General features: G+C 44.0%; 1 protein-coding gene across 3 annotated transcripts; it reads left to right on the top strand.

The window, feature by feature from the left end:
* The first annotated feature begins 1,489 nt into the window (after positions 1-1,489).
* Positions 1,490-15,690, top strand: P2RX6 (purinergic receptor P2X 6). 3 transcript variants are annotated; one of them, XM_060249887.1, is made up of 12 exons: positions 1,490-1,684; positions 2,482-2,632; positions 3,662-3,733; positions 4,950-5,025; positions 5,405-5,498; positions 6,278-6,358; positions 9,104-9,245; positions 9,929-10,038; positions 11,848-11,941; positions 12,403-12,468; positions 13,214-13,291; positions 15,551-15,690. In XM_060249887.1, the coding sequence occupies exons 1-12, from the start codon at positions 1,551-1,553 to the stop codon at positions 15,587-15,589; spliced, it is 1,137 nt and encodes a 378-aa protein (XP_060105870.1). In that variant the 5' UTR covers positions 1,490-1,550; the 3' UTR covers positions 15,590-15,690. The 3 variants fall into 3 exon arrangements, with proteins under 3 accessions (XP_060105870.1, XP_060105872.1, XP_060105871.1); XM_060249889.1 differs by lacking the exon at positions 3,662-3,733; XM_060249888.1 differs by lacking the exon at positions 12,403-12,468.
* Positions 15,691-16,244: the final 554 nt, after the last annotated feature.

The raw sequence follows: 16,244 nt of genomic DNA, 5'->3' as shown, positions 1-16,244 counted from the left end.
AAAACAAACACTCAGACGGAGACATTTCGTATATACTTTCTTGATTTTTCAATGTTCAAGTCATGTTTAATGTCTTTCCCCACCCCTCCTAGAAAATGGGAGTGAGGATGGAGCTGGGATTTGTCTTTGAAATGAATAATAGCGTTGGAAGGGACCCTATAGGCCATCTAGTCCAACCCCCTGCTCAATGCAGGATCAGCCAGAGAGCATCCCTGACAAGGGTTTGTCCAGCTGCTGCTTAAAGACTGCCAGTGAGGGGGGGAGCTCACCACCTCCTCACCAGCTGATTCCACTGTTGAACAACCTTTACTGTAAAACAGTTTTTCCTAATATCTACCTGGTACTGGAAATTAAAGAGTGCAGAGTGGTAAAGCTGCAGTACTGCAGTCCTAAATTCTGCTCACGACCTGAGTTCAATCCCGGCGGAAGCTGGGTTCAGGTAGCTGGCTTGAGGTTGACTCAGCCTTCCATCTTTCCAAGGTCGGTAAAATGAGTACCCAGCTTGCTGGGGGGAAAGTGTAGATGACTGGGGAAGGCAATGGCAAACCCGTAAAATCCCGTAAAAAGTCTGCCATGAAAACGTTGTGAAAGCAACGTCACCCCAGAGTCGGAAACAACTCGTGCTTGCACAGGGGCCTAACTTTACCTTTTACTGGAAATTAATGGTAGTGTACTGGATATTACTGGTATGTTGTCCTGAACATAAACTGGCTTGTCATACCCTTTTGAGACTGATACCCCATTATAATGTAATTTTCATTTTTCTTCCTCCACTGGAAAATTGGGTGTGGTGGTCAAGCTGATATTTGAAACTCAAATGTAAAGTTGGTCCCTGCCTGTATATGTACCAAATTTCACTCACAATTAAGGGAAGCTTTTTAAAAAATAAAAAGTTAGTTGCTACACCTGTACAATGGGAATCTAACATTTGCATGCAATGAACTTGAGGCGACAGTCCATGGGAATATCCCATTTTATCCTTTCAATAATCCCATAAGGTCGATCACAGTGAAAGAAAGTGATTGCCCTAAGGTCACAATATTGACTTACCTTGTAAGGTTGTTGTATGAATAGATGAGACCTGAACATTTAAAGTGCTATCCAAAACATTTTTAAATTCACCTATTAAAGTAATAGAACACAACCATGGGTCCCAATTAGGTTTCTTTAGGAGCAGGAGCACCACAGCCTGCTTCAAGGCAAGGACAACCACCTCTTCTCTCATGGAGGCATTTACTGTTTCTCTGATCCAGGGTCTTGGCACCACTGTGCCCTGGTACCAATATGCCAGATTTAAACAGCCAGGAGGGGCAAGGATCATACAAGCAGGTAGAAGGCTCCAAACGTCTATGAATCCTGTCCATAGCCTCAGACTTTACTTCCCCCCTCCCTCCCTGCTGCTTAGGAAGATACCAATACTGATGTTAACATCCTGAGTTTCTTTGGTTTTTAAAACTGCCTCCTTACCTTTTGAGCTCCTACTGGGCAATGGGCCAAGATACAGTGTCTGCTGCTGTCAGCATCCGCTAGTCTTTCACAGCCAGCCAGCAATGGAGGATCCCTGGAGCAATGTCTTCCTGGGACTTCTGGATTATAAAACAGAGAAGTTTGTGCTAACCAGGAACAGAAAGGTCGGAGTGTTGCACCGCTTGATCCAGCTGGGGATCCTGGGCTATATTCTCGGGTAAGAGAAAGGGCTGGTAGAAAGGGCAGATGGGCAGCCTTGAAACTGCAAGTCACAGGCTTTGCTAGCAGTTCCTCAGACTGCAGTGCCCAGAGCAGTGGCTGAGCCTGCAGGATTGTTTCAACTACTCCTGTATGTGAGCCTTTGGCAGAAGGAGCCAGGAAGGGGAGGGAATGGAAGAGGGAAGCACGAGTTTCCTGACTTCTTCACGCATGCCACCCACATCTAGGGTTGCTACCTTCTGGTTCTCCTTTACTTTTAATAATAGTTTGACATTATAATTCCTGTCAGAATTTTGCCTGATGTGACTTTTGAAGGAAATGTGAAGATTCCTGCTGAGGCAAAAAAAAAAAAGTAGCTACAGCAGCAGAAAATACATGACGACCTATGTAGCTTCTCCCAGGTCATGTAGAGTAAGCCAGGGTGGGGCTCTGGCTTTGTGACAGAACATCTTCTCTACATGCAGAAGATCCCAGTTTAAATGCCTGGCATCTCCAGTTTTTTAAAAAAGATTGGTAGTAGATGACATGAAAGATCTCTGTCTCAAACCCTGGAGAGCCACTGCCAGTCAGTAACAATACTGGCCATGGTAGACCAGTGGTTTGATTCAATATATGGCAACTTCCTGTGCATGTTCAAGCTACTGAGGAGTGAGAGGAGCCAACCTGAGAAGTTTCTTTGACTGGGAAATGGCCCTCCAAAGTACACACCATTCCGTCAGATAATCTTGGCATGGCACATGGGTAGGTTGGCATATGACTGTATGTGGGTTTCTCGCTGTCTTTCCTGCTTTGCAGATGGGTGTTTCTATTCAAAAAGGGCTACCAGGAGAAGGATGCAGACCCTCACATCTCTGTGATCACCAAACTGAAAGGGATTTCGGTCACACACATTAAGGAGCTTGGAGACCGGTTGTGGGATGTGGCAGATTATGTGAAACCTCCTCAGGTATGCTTCTGCCTCAGACAGTGTCAAAATTGGCTGGCTAAATCAGGCCAGGTTCGAATCAGTGTTTTGCTTCCAAAGCTGGAGACTGACTTGTTTGTGGACCAGGAACTTTTATTCTTATTACCTTTTGACTTATTTGGGTTAACATTGTTCTCGCATTACTCTGGTTCATTTCAACAGGGCGTGTACAGAACATCTCAGTGGATCTTGCCCCACAATCAGATCAAGTAATCTGTCACCTGAAGAGGCCACTCATGACAGAACCCCCTTTGAAATTGCCACATCCTTGACAAAGCCACTTAGTGAATTCTTAGCGGACAGATTCTAATTAAAAAACTCAGTCCAACACTATGTCCAGTGGCAACATTTTGGTCACTTATGCACTAAAGGAAAGCATGTTTTTCCCCCATTTCCCCACATCACAGCACTTTGATGCACCTATAGGGGTTTTCCCATCTTTTCTGCAGTCTTTCCCAGACCTGTTTTGCTGCAATGTTTTAAGAAAGATCAAAACAAAATCAGACTGACACGCCAGTGGATGAGAAAGTCCAGATCTGTCTGGTCCCACTCACATAACCCCATTTTCCCCTTCTCCAGTCACCCGCTACAGTCACTGCCCCATCCACCACTGGTAGACTTCATTGGCACTTCATTTATCATTATGTTATCTTTGTCTCTGAACTCTCAGTTTTAAAAAAGTTTCTAGTCCCTTTGGTTATTTTCCTCATGCAATGGAAGAGGATAGAGACTTTTTTTTAAATTAAAGCTGGGGATTCAGGAAACCAGGTTGCTATGATGTTATAAGTTATAACAATTTATTATATTTTCAGGGTTTTTTTAAGTTCCCTGAAAATATAATAAATTTTTAAGACAGGGGAAGTAGCTGCTGATGGAGCCTAGGCAGGGAAAATGCAGAGGAAGCCCTGTGACTGCTGTGCTGTATCGCTGCAGCAGCTATGGTGAAACCACACAGACCCAATTAACACCTTTGCATAATAACTAAAAATGTGTTTTTCAAAAATGCTTTAGGGAGAAAACGTATTCTTTTTGGTTACCAATCTCATAGCTACACCAAAACAAGTACAAGGATCCTGTCCAGAGGTAGGTCCCCTCATCCATTCTGCAATAAAGCATCACCTGTGCATGGATTCCTTTGACAACAATGCATGGCTTCCTCGATTCTTGCGTGTCCTGTGTGTATCATCTAGCAGTCACCTCCTCTCAGCTTTAGAAAAGAGTAAGAGTCCAGTAGCACCTTAAAGACTGACAACATTTGCGGTAGGACTAGGGGGACTGGACTAGATTGCATGAATCACTGCTCACTGCTTCCATCTTGATCTATCTCTTCTCAGTTTGTAGCTGTGTTGGCCTGAATGATCCAGCTTTGTGGCAATGGAGTGAATAAGATGACCTTTTGTTACTCTCAGCATTACATATGTATCTCTACTGTAAGCTTCACTACAGACGGTTTTACCAGTAGTTGCCTGTCTGGAGTTCTGTCAGAGGGGCAAAGAAAAAGATTGTTCACACGAGTCACATCAGACTTTCTTAGAATTCTTAGGGAAAGCCATAATAGTTGATATGGTATAAAACTCCACAACTTTCTAGTTGTTTTCAAATTCATCTTTTGGTTTTTGATTAATATAATTTGTCAACTTTGCCATAACTGCATGTTCTTGCATCTTATTAATCCAGTTCTCCAGAGCTGGGCAACACACAGTTTTCCACTTAGCTGCGGATATTTCTCTTGTTGCGGTTAACATATATTTGAGCAGTTCATGCATTGTTTTATCCACATTCTCTGGTAGAATTCCTAATAGTATTGTCTCTGATGACATAACAAATTTGATTTTTAATATGTTTTGAATTTCTGTATGTATTTCCATCCAGTATTTTTAATTTTTTTTTGCAGGACCACAACATATAGTAAAAGGTACCATCTATCTGATTACACTTCCAACATAGTCCTTTGCAAATTTTGTCCATCTTCTCAATATCTTTGGGTGTTATATATCATCAAAAGAACATTTTATACCAGTTCTCTATGTGTTTGGCTTGCTATTAATTTTATGTCCTTTGTCCATAATGTTTCCCATTGCTGCAATGGAATCTCTTTCCCAAAGTTTTGTGACCATTCCACCATACATGTCCTGACTTGTTCAGTTTCTGAATCATATTGTAATAGGAGCTTGTAAATGTGTCCTGAAATATGTTCTTTCACGTTCAATATTATTGTTTCAAATTGAAATTACATAATATATGGAGAAGTAATAAACCACCACCAATAAGTGTTGTGAGTTTTTTCTGTCTTTTGTAGCATCCTTCTGTTCCTGATGGAAGTTGCAGAGAGAATTCAGACTGTGTTGCAGGACAGCCAGTAATCCATGGAAACGGTAATAGGATCCTTTTACTTCTTGGTCTTCTCTTCCCATCCCACCATAATCTATCACACAACTTTGACACTTGCCCTGTAGTTCCTCCCAGTTGCACCAGATATAATTTTCCTACTTTCCTTTCCTACCTTAAGAATTCCAAATACCACAGGTTCCATCATTGTGACCTTTCCTTGATTCCAGCCTCTTCCTTAAAGGGTACCTTCAGCTTGACAGTTGCCTGACAGAAATAGGGCAGTGAGAAGCCTCCCAGTAGCCTTTAGTCCTCTGGTCAGGGACAGTGGTCACATGCAGCGTCAAGATATGAATGGATACCATCTTGTAGGTGGATGAAAAGGACACAGTCAAGTAGCATTGAGATGGTTTTGTTCTCTTGCAGGGATAAAAACAGGGAGGTGTGTCAGTTTTAACATCTCCCACAGCACTTGTGAAATCTACGGGTGGTGTCCAGTGGAAAACCAGACCTTGCCCCAGTAAGTTCTTGCTCTTACTTTAAGCATCCTGCCTAAGGAAAGCTGTCTGTTCGGCAATCTGCCACAAACCATCAGAATCCTTATCTGGATAGCAATACTTTTTTAAGAAGAACAGAAAGTGACTTAAAGACATCACATCTCTTTAAAACTGACTTACATATGCAGGGCTGGCTCTGCCACTAGGCAAATTAAGTGATTGCTAAGGGTGCCAGCCTTCTGGGGGTGCTGAATTGGGTGTCCCCCATGTGACTCAGTGATGTTATCAGTGCAAGGGGGAAGGTTGCCAGAAGTTAGCCTTGACTAGGATGCCAGACAATCTAGAGCCGACCCTGTACAAATCCAAAAATGGGAGGTGTACACACACCTTGAGCAGTGATTCTTCTTTCTGATCACCTTCAACTCTCTGGGGGCAGTGCAGAAACATACTGACATGCTGAGATCACCATGGATATGCAGCCATGCCTTTTTAGACAGATGGACAAACTTCCAAAGTGAATCAAACTTGGGAGCAACTGATTCTTCCTGTTTTCAGAAGCAGCTGATTGGTTAGCTCTTTAGGAATCACAAAGCCAGATCAATAGTTAAATGGGCTATATGCTGGTTCTCTTTCATTTTTTAAGTTAAAATCTTCTGAACCTGGGAGGGGGCATGTTTGAGCAGAAATCCATGCAAATAGCTTAGTTTTCTCTTGATCATGTAGCTTAATTTATTGTCTTATTTTCTTATTCCTACCATGAACTCCTCCATTACTTGGTCTGTTGGTTCTGTTTCCCATCTAGGAAACCACTCTTGGCTGAAGCAGAGAATTTTACCCTCCTTATTAAAAACAGTGTCAATTTTACTAAGTTCAATTTCTCCAGGTAAGAATAGAGATCCTTTAACAGTTTGAGGCTAGAGACAGAAAGCCCTGGAAAATCTGGGGCACAGCACAGGAGAGATCAGTGATTGAATCCTCCCAGCTTTCTAAAAATGCAGATCTAAGCCCAGGGGGTGAAGTTTGTCTCAGTTTAGATTAGGGCCACCTGGAGGAGGGGGAAGAGGGTTTAACTCCCTCCCCAGTATAGTTTGTTTGAGCATCACTCATCCACCAATGCGAAAGGCATGTCATCATCTGTCAACAGTGCCTTACTGCTCTTTACATAGGACAAAGAAGTCAGTCACCGTACTCAAGAATATATGAGCACAAATCTAATGCTCAGAAACCAATAGACCAAAATTGCAGTCTTCCACAAAACTGTTGCTGACTTACAAGGCAGCAAGTGAACAGAACAATGGAAGTGCTTCAAGACTGTATATGTTAAGATGTTTTAAAGATTTTTATGCTTTTACCATAATATTTATTTTTGTGTGTTATTAACTGTTGTTAGCCGCCCTGAGCCCGATAAGAGAGGGCAGGATATAAATATAATAAATAAATAAAGAGGAAACTTCAGTACAAAACTGCAGAATCAGAATTAATAAAGAAATGTATCACATTTCTTGATGCTTGAGCAAAGTCCAGGCATTCATTGGGCACCACAATTTAAGGATACAGACAAGCTGGAACATGTCCAGAGGAGGGCAATGAAGATGGTGAGGGGTCTGGAGACCAGGTCCTAAGAGGAAAGGCTGAAGGAGCTGGGTATGTTTAGCCTGGAGAGGAAACGACTGAGAGGTGATATTATCACCATCAAGTATGTGAAGGGCTGTCATTTAGAGGATGGTGCAGAATTGTTTTCTCTTGCCCCAGAAGGCCAGACCAGAATCAGTGGGTTGAAATTAAATCAAATGAGTTTCTGGCTAAATGTTAGGCAGATCTTCCTGACAGAGCAGTTCCTCAGTGACACAGGCTTCCTCAGGAGGTGAAGGGCTCTCCTTCCTTGGAGGTTTTTAAGCACAGTCTAGATAGCCTTTTGACAGCAATGCTGATTCTTTGAATTAGGCAGATCATGAGAAGGATGGTGGGAAGGGCTGCATCAATGCTTAGTTCTTGTGGCCCTTTCTTACATGCCCAAGGAAATGCTGATTGCCAGTTTGGAGTCAGTCAGCAATTTTTCTCCAGGCTTGTTTGGCCAGGAATCCTGGAGGTTTTTGCCATCTTCTGGACATGGAGCAAGGATCCCTGGGGATGTATGTGGGGGGGGGGGGAGTATTTGTGAATTTCCTGCATTGTACAAGGGGTTGGACTAGATGACCCTGGAGGTCCCTTCCAACTCTATGGCTCTATTATTTCATTATGTTAGTCTAGCGCGGGGTGGCCAATGGTAGCTCTCCAGATGTTTTTTTGCCTACAACTCCCGTCAGCCTCAGCCATTGGCCATGCTGGCTGGGGCTGATGGGAGCTGTAGGCAAAAAACATCTGGAGAGCTACCATTGGCCACCCCTGGTCTAGCGGAACTCAGGAAATGGTTTTCGATGCCTCCTATCATCATGCATTGCTAGTGTCTGGTTACTATTCTGGATCACATTTGAACTTTACCTGATAATATTGTAACCTATCCTTACATTTCATGACCTTTGGAACTTTCAGTTAACAACCATATATGCATGTATCTATCTACCTACCTGCATTGACCAGGATAGCTGAGACTTTAGGGGAGGGACGGTGGCTCAGTGGTAGAGCATCTGCTTGGTAAGCAGAAGGTCCTAGGTTCAATCCCCAGCATCTCCAACTAAAAGGGTCCAGGCAAATAGGTGAGAAAAATCTCAGCTTGAGACCCTGGAGAGCCACTGCCAGTCTGAGTAGACAATACTGACTTTGATGGACCAAGGGTCTGATTCAGTATAAGGCAGCTTCATATGTTCATATGATCTGATCTGGTCAGATCTCAAAACCTAAGCAGGGTCAGTCTTTGCTAGTACATGGGTGGGAGACCAGCAAGGAAATCCAGGGTCATTATATAGAATTAGGCAATGGTAAACTACCTCTGTTCCTATCTTGTATTGGGGCAAACCCCTATGAGGCTGTCCTAAGTTGACTGTGACTTGACAGCTCCCCACCCCCCACCCCCCAAAATATGTATACATCTGCCAGCTCAGGATCCTGACAAAGCAGACTCCAGTTCATAAAACTTATGCTATTTTTTTAAATTCTTGGTGCCACAATGTTTTTGCCAAGACATTTCTGTGGTTGGAGTGGAAAAACCAAATGGTACCTCCCACTAATTAACATGAGGCATGATCAACCTGAAAGTTCTCCTACACAAGAATTGTCATTAAAATGGACAGAAATTGCACAGGGGCACAGCAGGGAGGTGCAATATGAAGTGACTATTTTCAGACAGGAGATTTGGGTATCATTAAGAGCTTCACAGTGGGAGACTGACCACTCTAAATTCTTGCACAGGCCTTTCTGAAATGGTTGGGACCAGTCCTAAAAAAGGAAGCAGTGATAACAGGAATACAAAATCCATACCATGATAGCCAAACCCTAAATAATATACAAGAGATCGGCTGCTTTGACATCTTGTGAAAAAGATGCTCTTGTCTGTGCCTAGGATTTTCAGGCCCCTGAAGTGAAAACAAGAAACTATTTATTTCAGACACCAAGTCTCTCCACTTTACCAAGCAGTAAATGACTGAAACAATCTCTCAAAGACATGAGTTCTTTTCTGGATCTCTTTTAGGACCAACACTTTAAAGACTGCCGATGACTCCTACTTCAAGGGATGCAGATACGATGCTCACTTTAGCCCCTATTGCCCAGTCTTCCGTATTCATGACATGATAAAAGCCACTGGAGAGAATTTTGCAGATCTGGCCCTCTTGGTAGGTTTATTACAGGGTTGGAAATGTGGTAAATATCAATGACCTGCTTGCTCATAAGAACATAAGAAGAGCCCTCATGGATGTGACCAGTGGTGGTCCATCTAGTCCAACATACTGTCTCACACAGTGGCCAACCACTTACTCTGGTGGTCCAACAACAGGGCATAGAGGCTGAGGCCTTCCCTTGATGTCACCTTCTGGCACTGGTATTCAGAGGTTTACTGCCTCAATGTGGAGGTTCCCTTTAGTCATCAGGGCTAGTAGCCACTGATAGGCCTATCTTCCATGAGTGGGACCGAGGAAGTTAAATGTTTAAATGGAAGTGACAATTGAGCAGGCCTCAGGCTGTGTGAAGGAGTTTTTACCTGAGGACTTTTGTGTTCTTAGGGCTCTGAGGCACATCACTGCCTGCGTTCATAACAAGACTACCTAAAAACACTCCTTCCACAGTCAACTAATCATTTTGTCCCATATGGTTTCAAGGGTTCCCAGTATCTCAGCAGGATGTTCCAGCCTGCCCATGCTGCTGAGATAACAGGGTCTTCTCACATTGTGGTTTTCCTACATTTTGGGAGCAAGACTGAAGGGGTGTGTGTGGTAAAATGTTTTCAAGAAAAATTAAAAAAAAAATGATTACAAAACAGCAATTGGAATTTGTAGTCAATGTTCTTGATCCTACACAGGGGGGAGCCATTGGCCTGCGCATTGACTGGAACTGTGATTTGGATCAGCCTCCCTCAGAATGTAGACCTCACTATTCTTTCAGTCTGCTGGATAAAAAATATAATTTCAGGTGAGAGAGACATTATGCAAACAAAAACAGCAGGGTTCTTTTGTGTGGGGAGTGGGGTTAGACTCACTGTCATGATCCCAGCAAGGTGTTAGGGACCAGGGTGTAAATTTGTGCTGGGGCTCAGCTCCAGCACCAGTTTCAGTGCCAGAGCTTGAGCCCAGAAGACAGTGTTGTGTAATTGTGTAATTCCAGTTTAAGTCCCAAGCTCCAATCTTTTTGGCACCCCAAGGAGCTGGGAAGCACAGCACAGAGAAGGTGCCTTGAGGTGTTCCTTCTAAGCTGTTAATGTGAGCTAGCTCAGTTTTTTAGCCTCTGGCTCACATTTTTGTCTTAACTCAGGAAGGGGGCCCCCAGAGCAACCTAATTTATCCAGTAACCAAATTGTTCACTTACAACTTTAATGCCAGTAGCTCACAAAGCAGAATTTTTGCTCACAAGGCTCCACAGCTTAGAGGGAGCATTGGCACCCTGTGGTATACAGATGTCATGTTGTCTGGCTGCCAGACAACCAGCAACATAAGTGGGGAGGCCTCTCTTTCCAAATGCCCCCACTAGCTCCAAAGTGAGCTGTTAAGGGTCTTTGTAGCTTGTTGAAGCTAAGACATCAGCAACATTAGTGAGAGGCAGAGCTTTTTTTGTAGAAAAAGCCCCTCAGGAACTCATTTGCATGTTAGGTCACACCCTCTGACACCAAGCCAACTGGAACTGCGTTCCTGTGCATTCTTGATCAAAAAAGCCCTGGTGAGAGGTACTGTATGTGTTCAACCACGCTGGTCCAAGGCAAATTATAAATGGGCTTTGCAGCCCACCATGGAACTGGTCTGAGAGGCAACAGCTCCTGCCAATTTGATGTCCCAAGCAACTGCTTGGGCACTTTGGGTGGTGAACCAGCTCTGCCATGGCTTGGGAATAGGCTTTTATCTAAGAGTTTACCTGATCAGGCAGGTGATGTGACCAAACAACATCAGAAAATAATGTGAACATTCTTTAATGGTTGTGGATTTTTTCTTTCCAGTGGAAGCTAGTTTTTAGGAGATGATCTCCTAGATGTGTTCTTTAAGGAGAACTGATAAAGTAACACCCCACCCCATCCCTGACAACTGTGTGGGCAAACAGCAAATGTAGGGAAAGGGACTGCATGTTTTCATTTTTTCTGAATGCTAAAACAGACCATGTGTATTATTTTTATTCATTTATTAAATTTCTATATTTTGAAGGCTGTAAGCCTGAGCTCTGGAAGCACCCCCATACCTGTTTGGTCTTGCTATCTGAAGAGTGGTGATGAGGAGGGGCAGCATTACCTACTGCCATTCCAGGAATGCAATAGCTTGAAATTGTGAGGCTGCAGTAGATCACTCATGTGCTAGTGTATGAATGGAGCAGGCAGGCAGAGCCTATAAACAGCAGTGAAGATACAGAGAGCTAGATGTGCAGCTCTGTTTAAGCAGAGCCTATAAACAGCAGAGCCTATAAACAGCAGTGAAGATACAGAGTGCTAGATGTGCAGCTCTGTTTAGCAGAGTCACTGGTGGCAGCAGTTGTTATCCAGTTATCCAGTTTGTTATCCAGTTTGTTTTTGACACTCCAGGAAGCAAGGAAAAGGGGTGATATAGCCACACAGAGTCTTGGGACAACTATAGAGTTTTCTGGTCTCTCCTGGTGGGGGGGACTTGAAGGAACAGGAAGAACTTACAAGTTCATTCCTTCACAGGGCCTGACAGGGATACATGCAGTATGAATCCCTTACATGTGTAATCCATCTCCACATGTTATGAAGATACATTTTTCATCAACGTTGCTTCCTTTCAGAACAGCCTTCTATTATCAGGACCCGCTGAATCAGCACTACAGGAGCCTGCTGAAGCTCTATGGTATCCGCTTTGACATTTCTGTCCATGGACAGGTACGTGCCTGAATTGTCCCTGCAGGAGTCCTGCTGGGGGAAGTCAGCATGAGTCTGCATGGTTGATTTGAATGTTAACTTCTCCTGGGACACTTCTTTTCATGCACATCTGTTGGAAGCAGTTTCCAGCAGCCTCCCCTCCAACTCACTAAGCATCCTAGCCTCATCTTTTTCTCTTTTTTTCTCCATCTCTGTTGGATGCCCAGCCTCCATTAATCTTAATCTAGGACTGCATCCTGTCTTCCTTCACCCCCTCACTTGGCTTTCAGCATATAAAGCAAGTCATCTGAAACACTGGTATCAGTTCTAAATTTGTGTAAGCTCTCTTGAGAACAAATTTTTAGCTCTAAAATGGGGTAAAAAGGCATTCACAGTAGATCCACTCACTATGATCAGGCACAATAGATCTCTCTAGGCCTCTTCTTCTCTCCTTGTATTCCTTTTCCTCTCCTTTTCCTTAGGCTGGGAAATTCAGCATTGTGCCCACGGCTGTCAACTTGGGAACAGGGGCTGCCTTTCTTGGTGCTGTAAGTATGCCCACCCATCCCCCCCCAAAACCCTTGGCCAGTGTAGGACAAGTGAACCTCACCCAGGGTTCAAGGGTTGCCTCCCTTGGCTATGTAGATGTCTCAGAGAGGGCAAGAGATGCTTTCTGCATTTTTGGATGAGAGAGATGCATACAGGCACATAGAGGTTACTGAGCTGCTCCTAGCAAGTGCCTGAGATGTAGACACAGTGGTGAAGGAGAGAAATAGACAAAGCTTCACACATTGGGCTAGATCCTAAAATTCACAGCAACTTTTCTGTCAGAGAAGAGCTCCACTTCTAGTGGATCAGAGTTATAGGATCCACCCCATTACAATGAAATTGAGAAAATACCCTGCTCACCTCTTGCTCATCTGAAGTACTCTTCTTGGCTGCTCAGCACACAAGACATAACTGGGGGCAGGGGATGAAAATCTCTCATCAGGGGAGTTTTTAAAAACTCATGCTGACATCCACTAGAGAAATTAAGCAAGATGGTCCACATTTTCTTGCCCCAGACCAGGCTGCATTTATAGCCTGCCTGATCAGTGCTGTTTAGCACTTTCAGTGTTTCAAACACAGCCATCATGTACATTGACTCATGTACCAATTGAGGCACATTTGTTGTCTTATTGAGAAATTACATTTCAAAAAGTTTGTAGTGCAATTAAATACATCATTGCAAATGTTAGCTATTGCTGCATTTAACAATCCACAGAAAGTAAACATTTGTTTGTACCCTTCTAGGCCTCTGTTGTTTGCGACCTGGTTCTCCTGTACCTTGATACGAAAGCAGAGTTCTATCGGAGTGAGAAGTATGAGGAGGTAACAACTGAACAATGTCATGTGCCCTTTTTAAAAAGTGAGATGGCTGCATTTGCAAAATCCTCTGTCTTCCACAAGATCTTACATTGTAAACTTATGACCTTTATTTTGTCAGCATATTACAGTCCACTCCCCCATCCTCATCTACCCACCATTTCTACATTCTGTGTCCCAGTGCAGAGAATGGCAGGATGTTCAGATAGTCTTCTCCTTTTCCTTACATATACAGTAGGCTTGCCAATCCCCAGGTCCCAGCAGGGGTTCTCCTGCTTTCCCAGGGTCCTTCCCACTCCCAGTCAGCTGGCCGTCGGAGGAAGCCCCACCCCCACAGCCACTATGTGCCTTTCCACCTCTGGAGGCTTCAGACTCTGCTTGGAAAGGCTTCCTCTTGGGATCATATGTCTGTATCTTTAAGGCTAAATGGGGGCGGGGGGGAGTAGGCAGAAGAGCATGGCTGCTCCCAGTGGCTGTGAAAGCGGCCCAGACCCTCCATTAGTTGCACAATCTTTTCAGAGCTCCTTTGAGTAGGAAAGGTAAACTTGAACCTTTGGTTACTCTGTGTTACTTTGAACAAGTTGGAAGTTCAACAACTCATGAGTAGAGATGCCAGTCCCCCACTTCAGAGTCGTCAGAAACTGGGGGTGAGTGGGGAATGTCTGCTGGGCACTTCATTATTCCCTATGGAGGTCGATTCTCATAGAATATAATGGAAAATTGATCTGGGGGTAACTGGGGCTCTGGAGGGGCTGTTCTTTGAGGCAGAGGCACCAAATTTCCTCATAGCATCTTGAGACCCTGGAGAGCCGCTGCCAGTCTGAGAAGACAATACTGACTTTGATGGACCAAAGGTCTGATTCAGTATAAGGCAGCTTCATATGTTCATATGTTCTTCATATGTTCATCTGATGACTCTCCTCAAAATGCTCTCCAAGTTTCAAAATTATTGGACCAGGAGGTCCAATTCTATGAGCCCTGAAAGAAGGTGCCCCTATCCTTCATTGTTTCTAATGTTGGGAAGGCATTTAAAAGGTGTGCGGTTCCTTTAAATGTGATGGCCAGAACTCCCTTTGGAGTTCAATTGTGCTTGTCACAACTTTGCTTATGGCTCCACCCTCAATGTCTTCTGGCTCCAACCCCAAAGTCCCCAGATATTTCTTGAATTGGCCTTGGCAACCCTAATATACAGCCTTCTGCACCTAGATCTATGTGTGCACTGGGATGCTGATGGTCTGTTTCCCCCAGGCTAGCAGATTTGTGCTGGTGTCTGCATGCAAAACACAAGAGTAGGGTTGGGGATGCATGTTAGGAACAGCTATCCTGCATGGATCAGGAGGTTTGTACATTTTGTAAGCATGTTTTCACTTAGCCCAGAGGTCTTCAACCATTTAGTGGTTCATAGAGCCATACCTGTAGTGCCATAAACTGCCTTTTTTTTGGGGGGGGGGGGTTGCAGAGGACCTGCTGCCATGTACTTGGCACCTTCTGCCCATTCACACAAAAGAAGTAGCAAGACAATGAGGAGTTATTCAAGTATGCATAAGATTACTTTTTAGCACATAAGAACATAAGAAAAGCCATATTGGATCAGGCCAATGGCCCATCCAGTTCAAAACTCTGTGTCACACAGTGGCCAAAACCCAGGTACCATCAGGAGGTGGGGCCAGAACTCCAGAAGCCCTCTCACTATTGCCCCCCAACCACCAAGAATACAGAGCATCACTGCCCGACAAAATGTTCCATCTATACATTGTGGCTAATAGCCACTGATGGACCTCTGCTCCATATGTTTATCCAGTCCCCTCTTGAAGCTGTCTATGCTTGTAACCGCTGCCACCTCCTGTGGCAGTGAATTCCACATGTTAATTACTCCTCCTCTTCCCATCATATGACTCAGGTGTCATGTTACTTACTGTTGTGTGTTTGTATCTCACTGGGTTCCATCCTTTTGCTTGGGGGTTAAAGATGGAAATTGCTGTTTTACAGGTATGAGGATCCAGCCCCTCTCTCGTCCATCTTAACTGTCCTCTCTCCCATTTGTTGCCATCAGTTCAGTCCCTTATCTTCTTTTACTGACTTGAGATTCCCACTTTCCAGCTTCTAACCCACCTGGAAACTAGCTTTGGGGAAGGAGATTATGAGTTTCTGGTATTTGCACCTCTGTAAGTTACACAAGACTGTGATAATTTGCTTGGCCTTTCTGAAGTCCTAGAAATAATCAAGCATCCAAACCCTAACACTGTCCCTCTTGTATTTTTGCAGGCAAAGCCACCAAAAGACACAGTTAATGTAGCTCCATAGTACTACAGACTGGAGAGGGCAGACACACAATGCCCCAATTATCAAGGGTCAACTGGAAGCAATTTGAAGTGCCTCTGCAGAGTCTGGGACCCTGTTGGTGCAAAGATATAGACACTGTCTATTGCCATTTTTTTTTCTGCGCTGGAGCAAACAGCAGTTCTAGGGCTCAGTTTCAAGTCAGGAGAACAATGCAGGGGAAATGGTTACATTTCCTTCCACAAGTGGCATAGGCCTGATTTGAATCAGGCCCTTACATGGCTGCTGTTTACAAAACATTTATCAATTCTGCAAAAAGAACACCCAGCATCTCTGCATGATAAACACCTCTTTCTTCCCCCTCCCCTCTTGAAATTTTAGATAAGTTTGCCAGAAGTCACTTGTCACAAACTTGGGATTCCTAAATGTTGAATTCAAGCTGGCCCTTCTATTTTGTGGATTTTTAAAGGAACTTTTATCAGTAGCTCCAAGCTAAATGGGTTAGTTTGTCACCATAGGTAAGATTGGCAAGCTTCTGAAGCTCCCAGGCACTTTTGGAAATTTGAGTGGGTGTCACCACAAAACAGCTGCCAATGGGGATGGGGCTCATCACAAAATGCTTGGGAGTTTGCAAGCCAAACATCCTCCTATAATGGAGGCAGCCATTTCTGAATGATGG

The sequence above is a fragment of the Heteronotia binoei genome, chromosome 11 (assembly GCF_032191835.1).
Source record: "Heteronotia binoei isolate CCM8104 ecotype False Entrance Well chromosome 11, APGP_CSIRO_Hbin_v1, whole genome shotgun sequence".
Taxonomy (NCBI): Eukaryota; Metazoa; Chordata; class Lepidosauria; order Squamata; family Gekkonidae; genus Heteronotia; species Heteronotia binoei.
The sequence above is the reverse complement of the archived record's forward strand: the minus strand, read 5'-3'. Positions and strand labels throughout refer to the sequence as shown.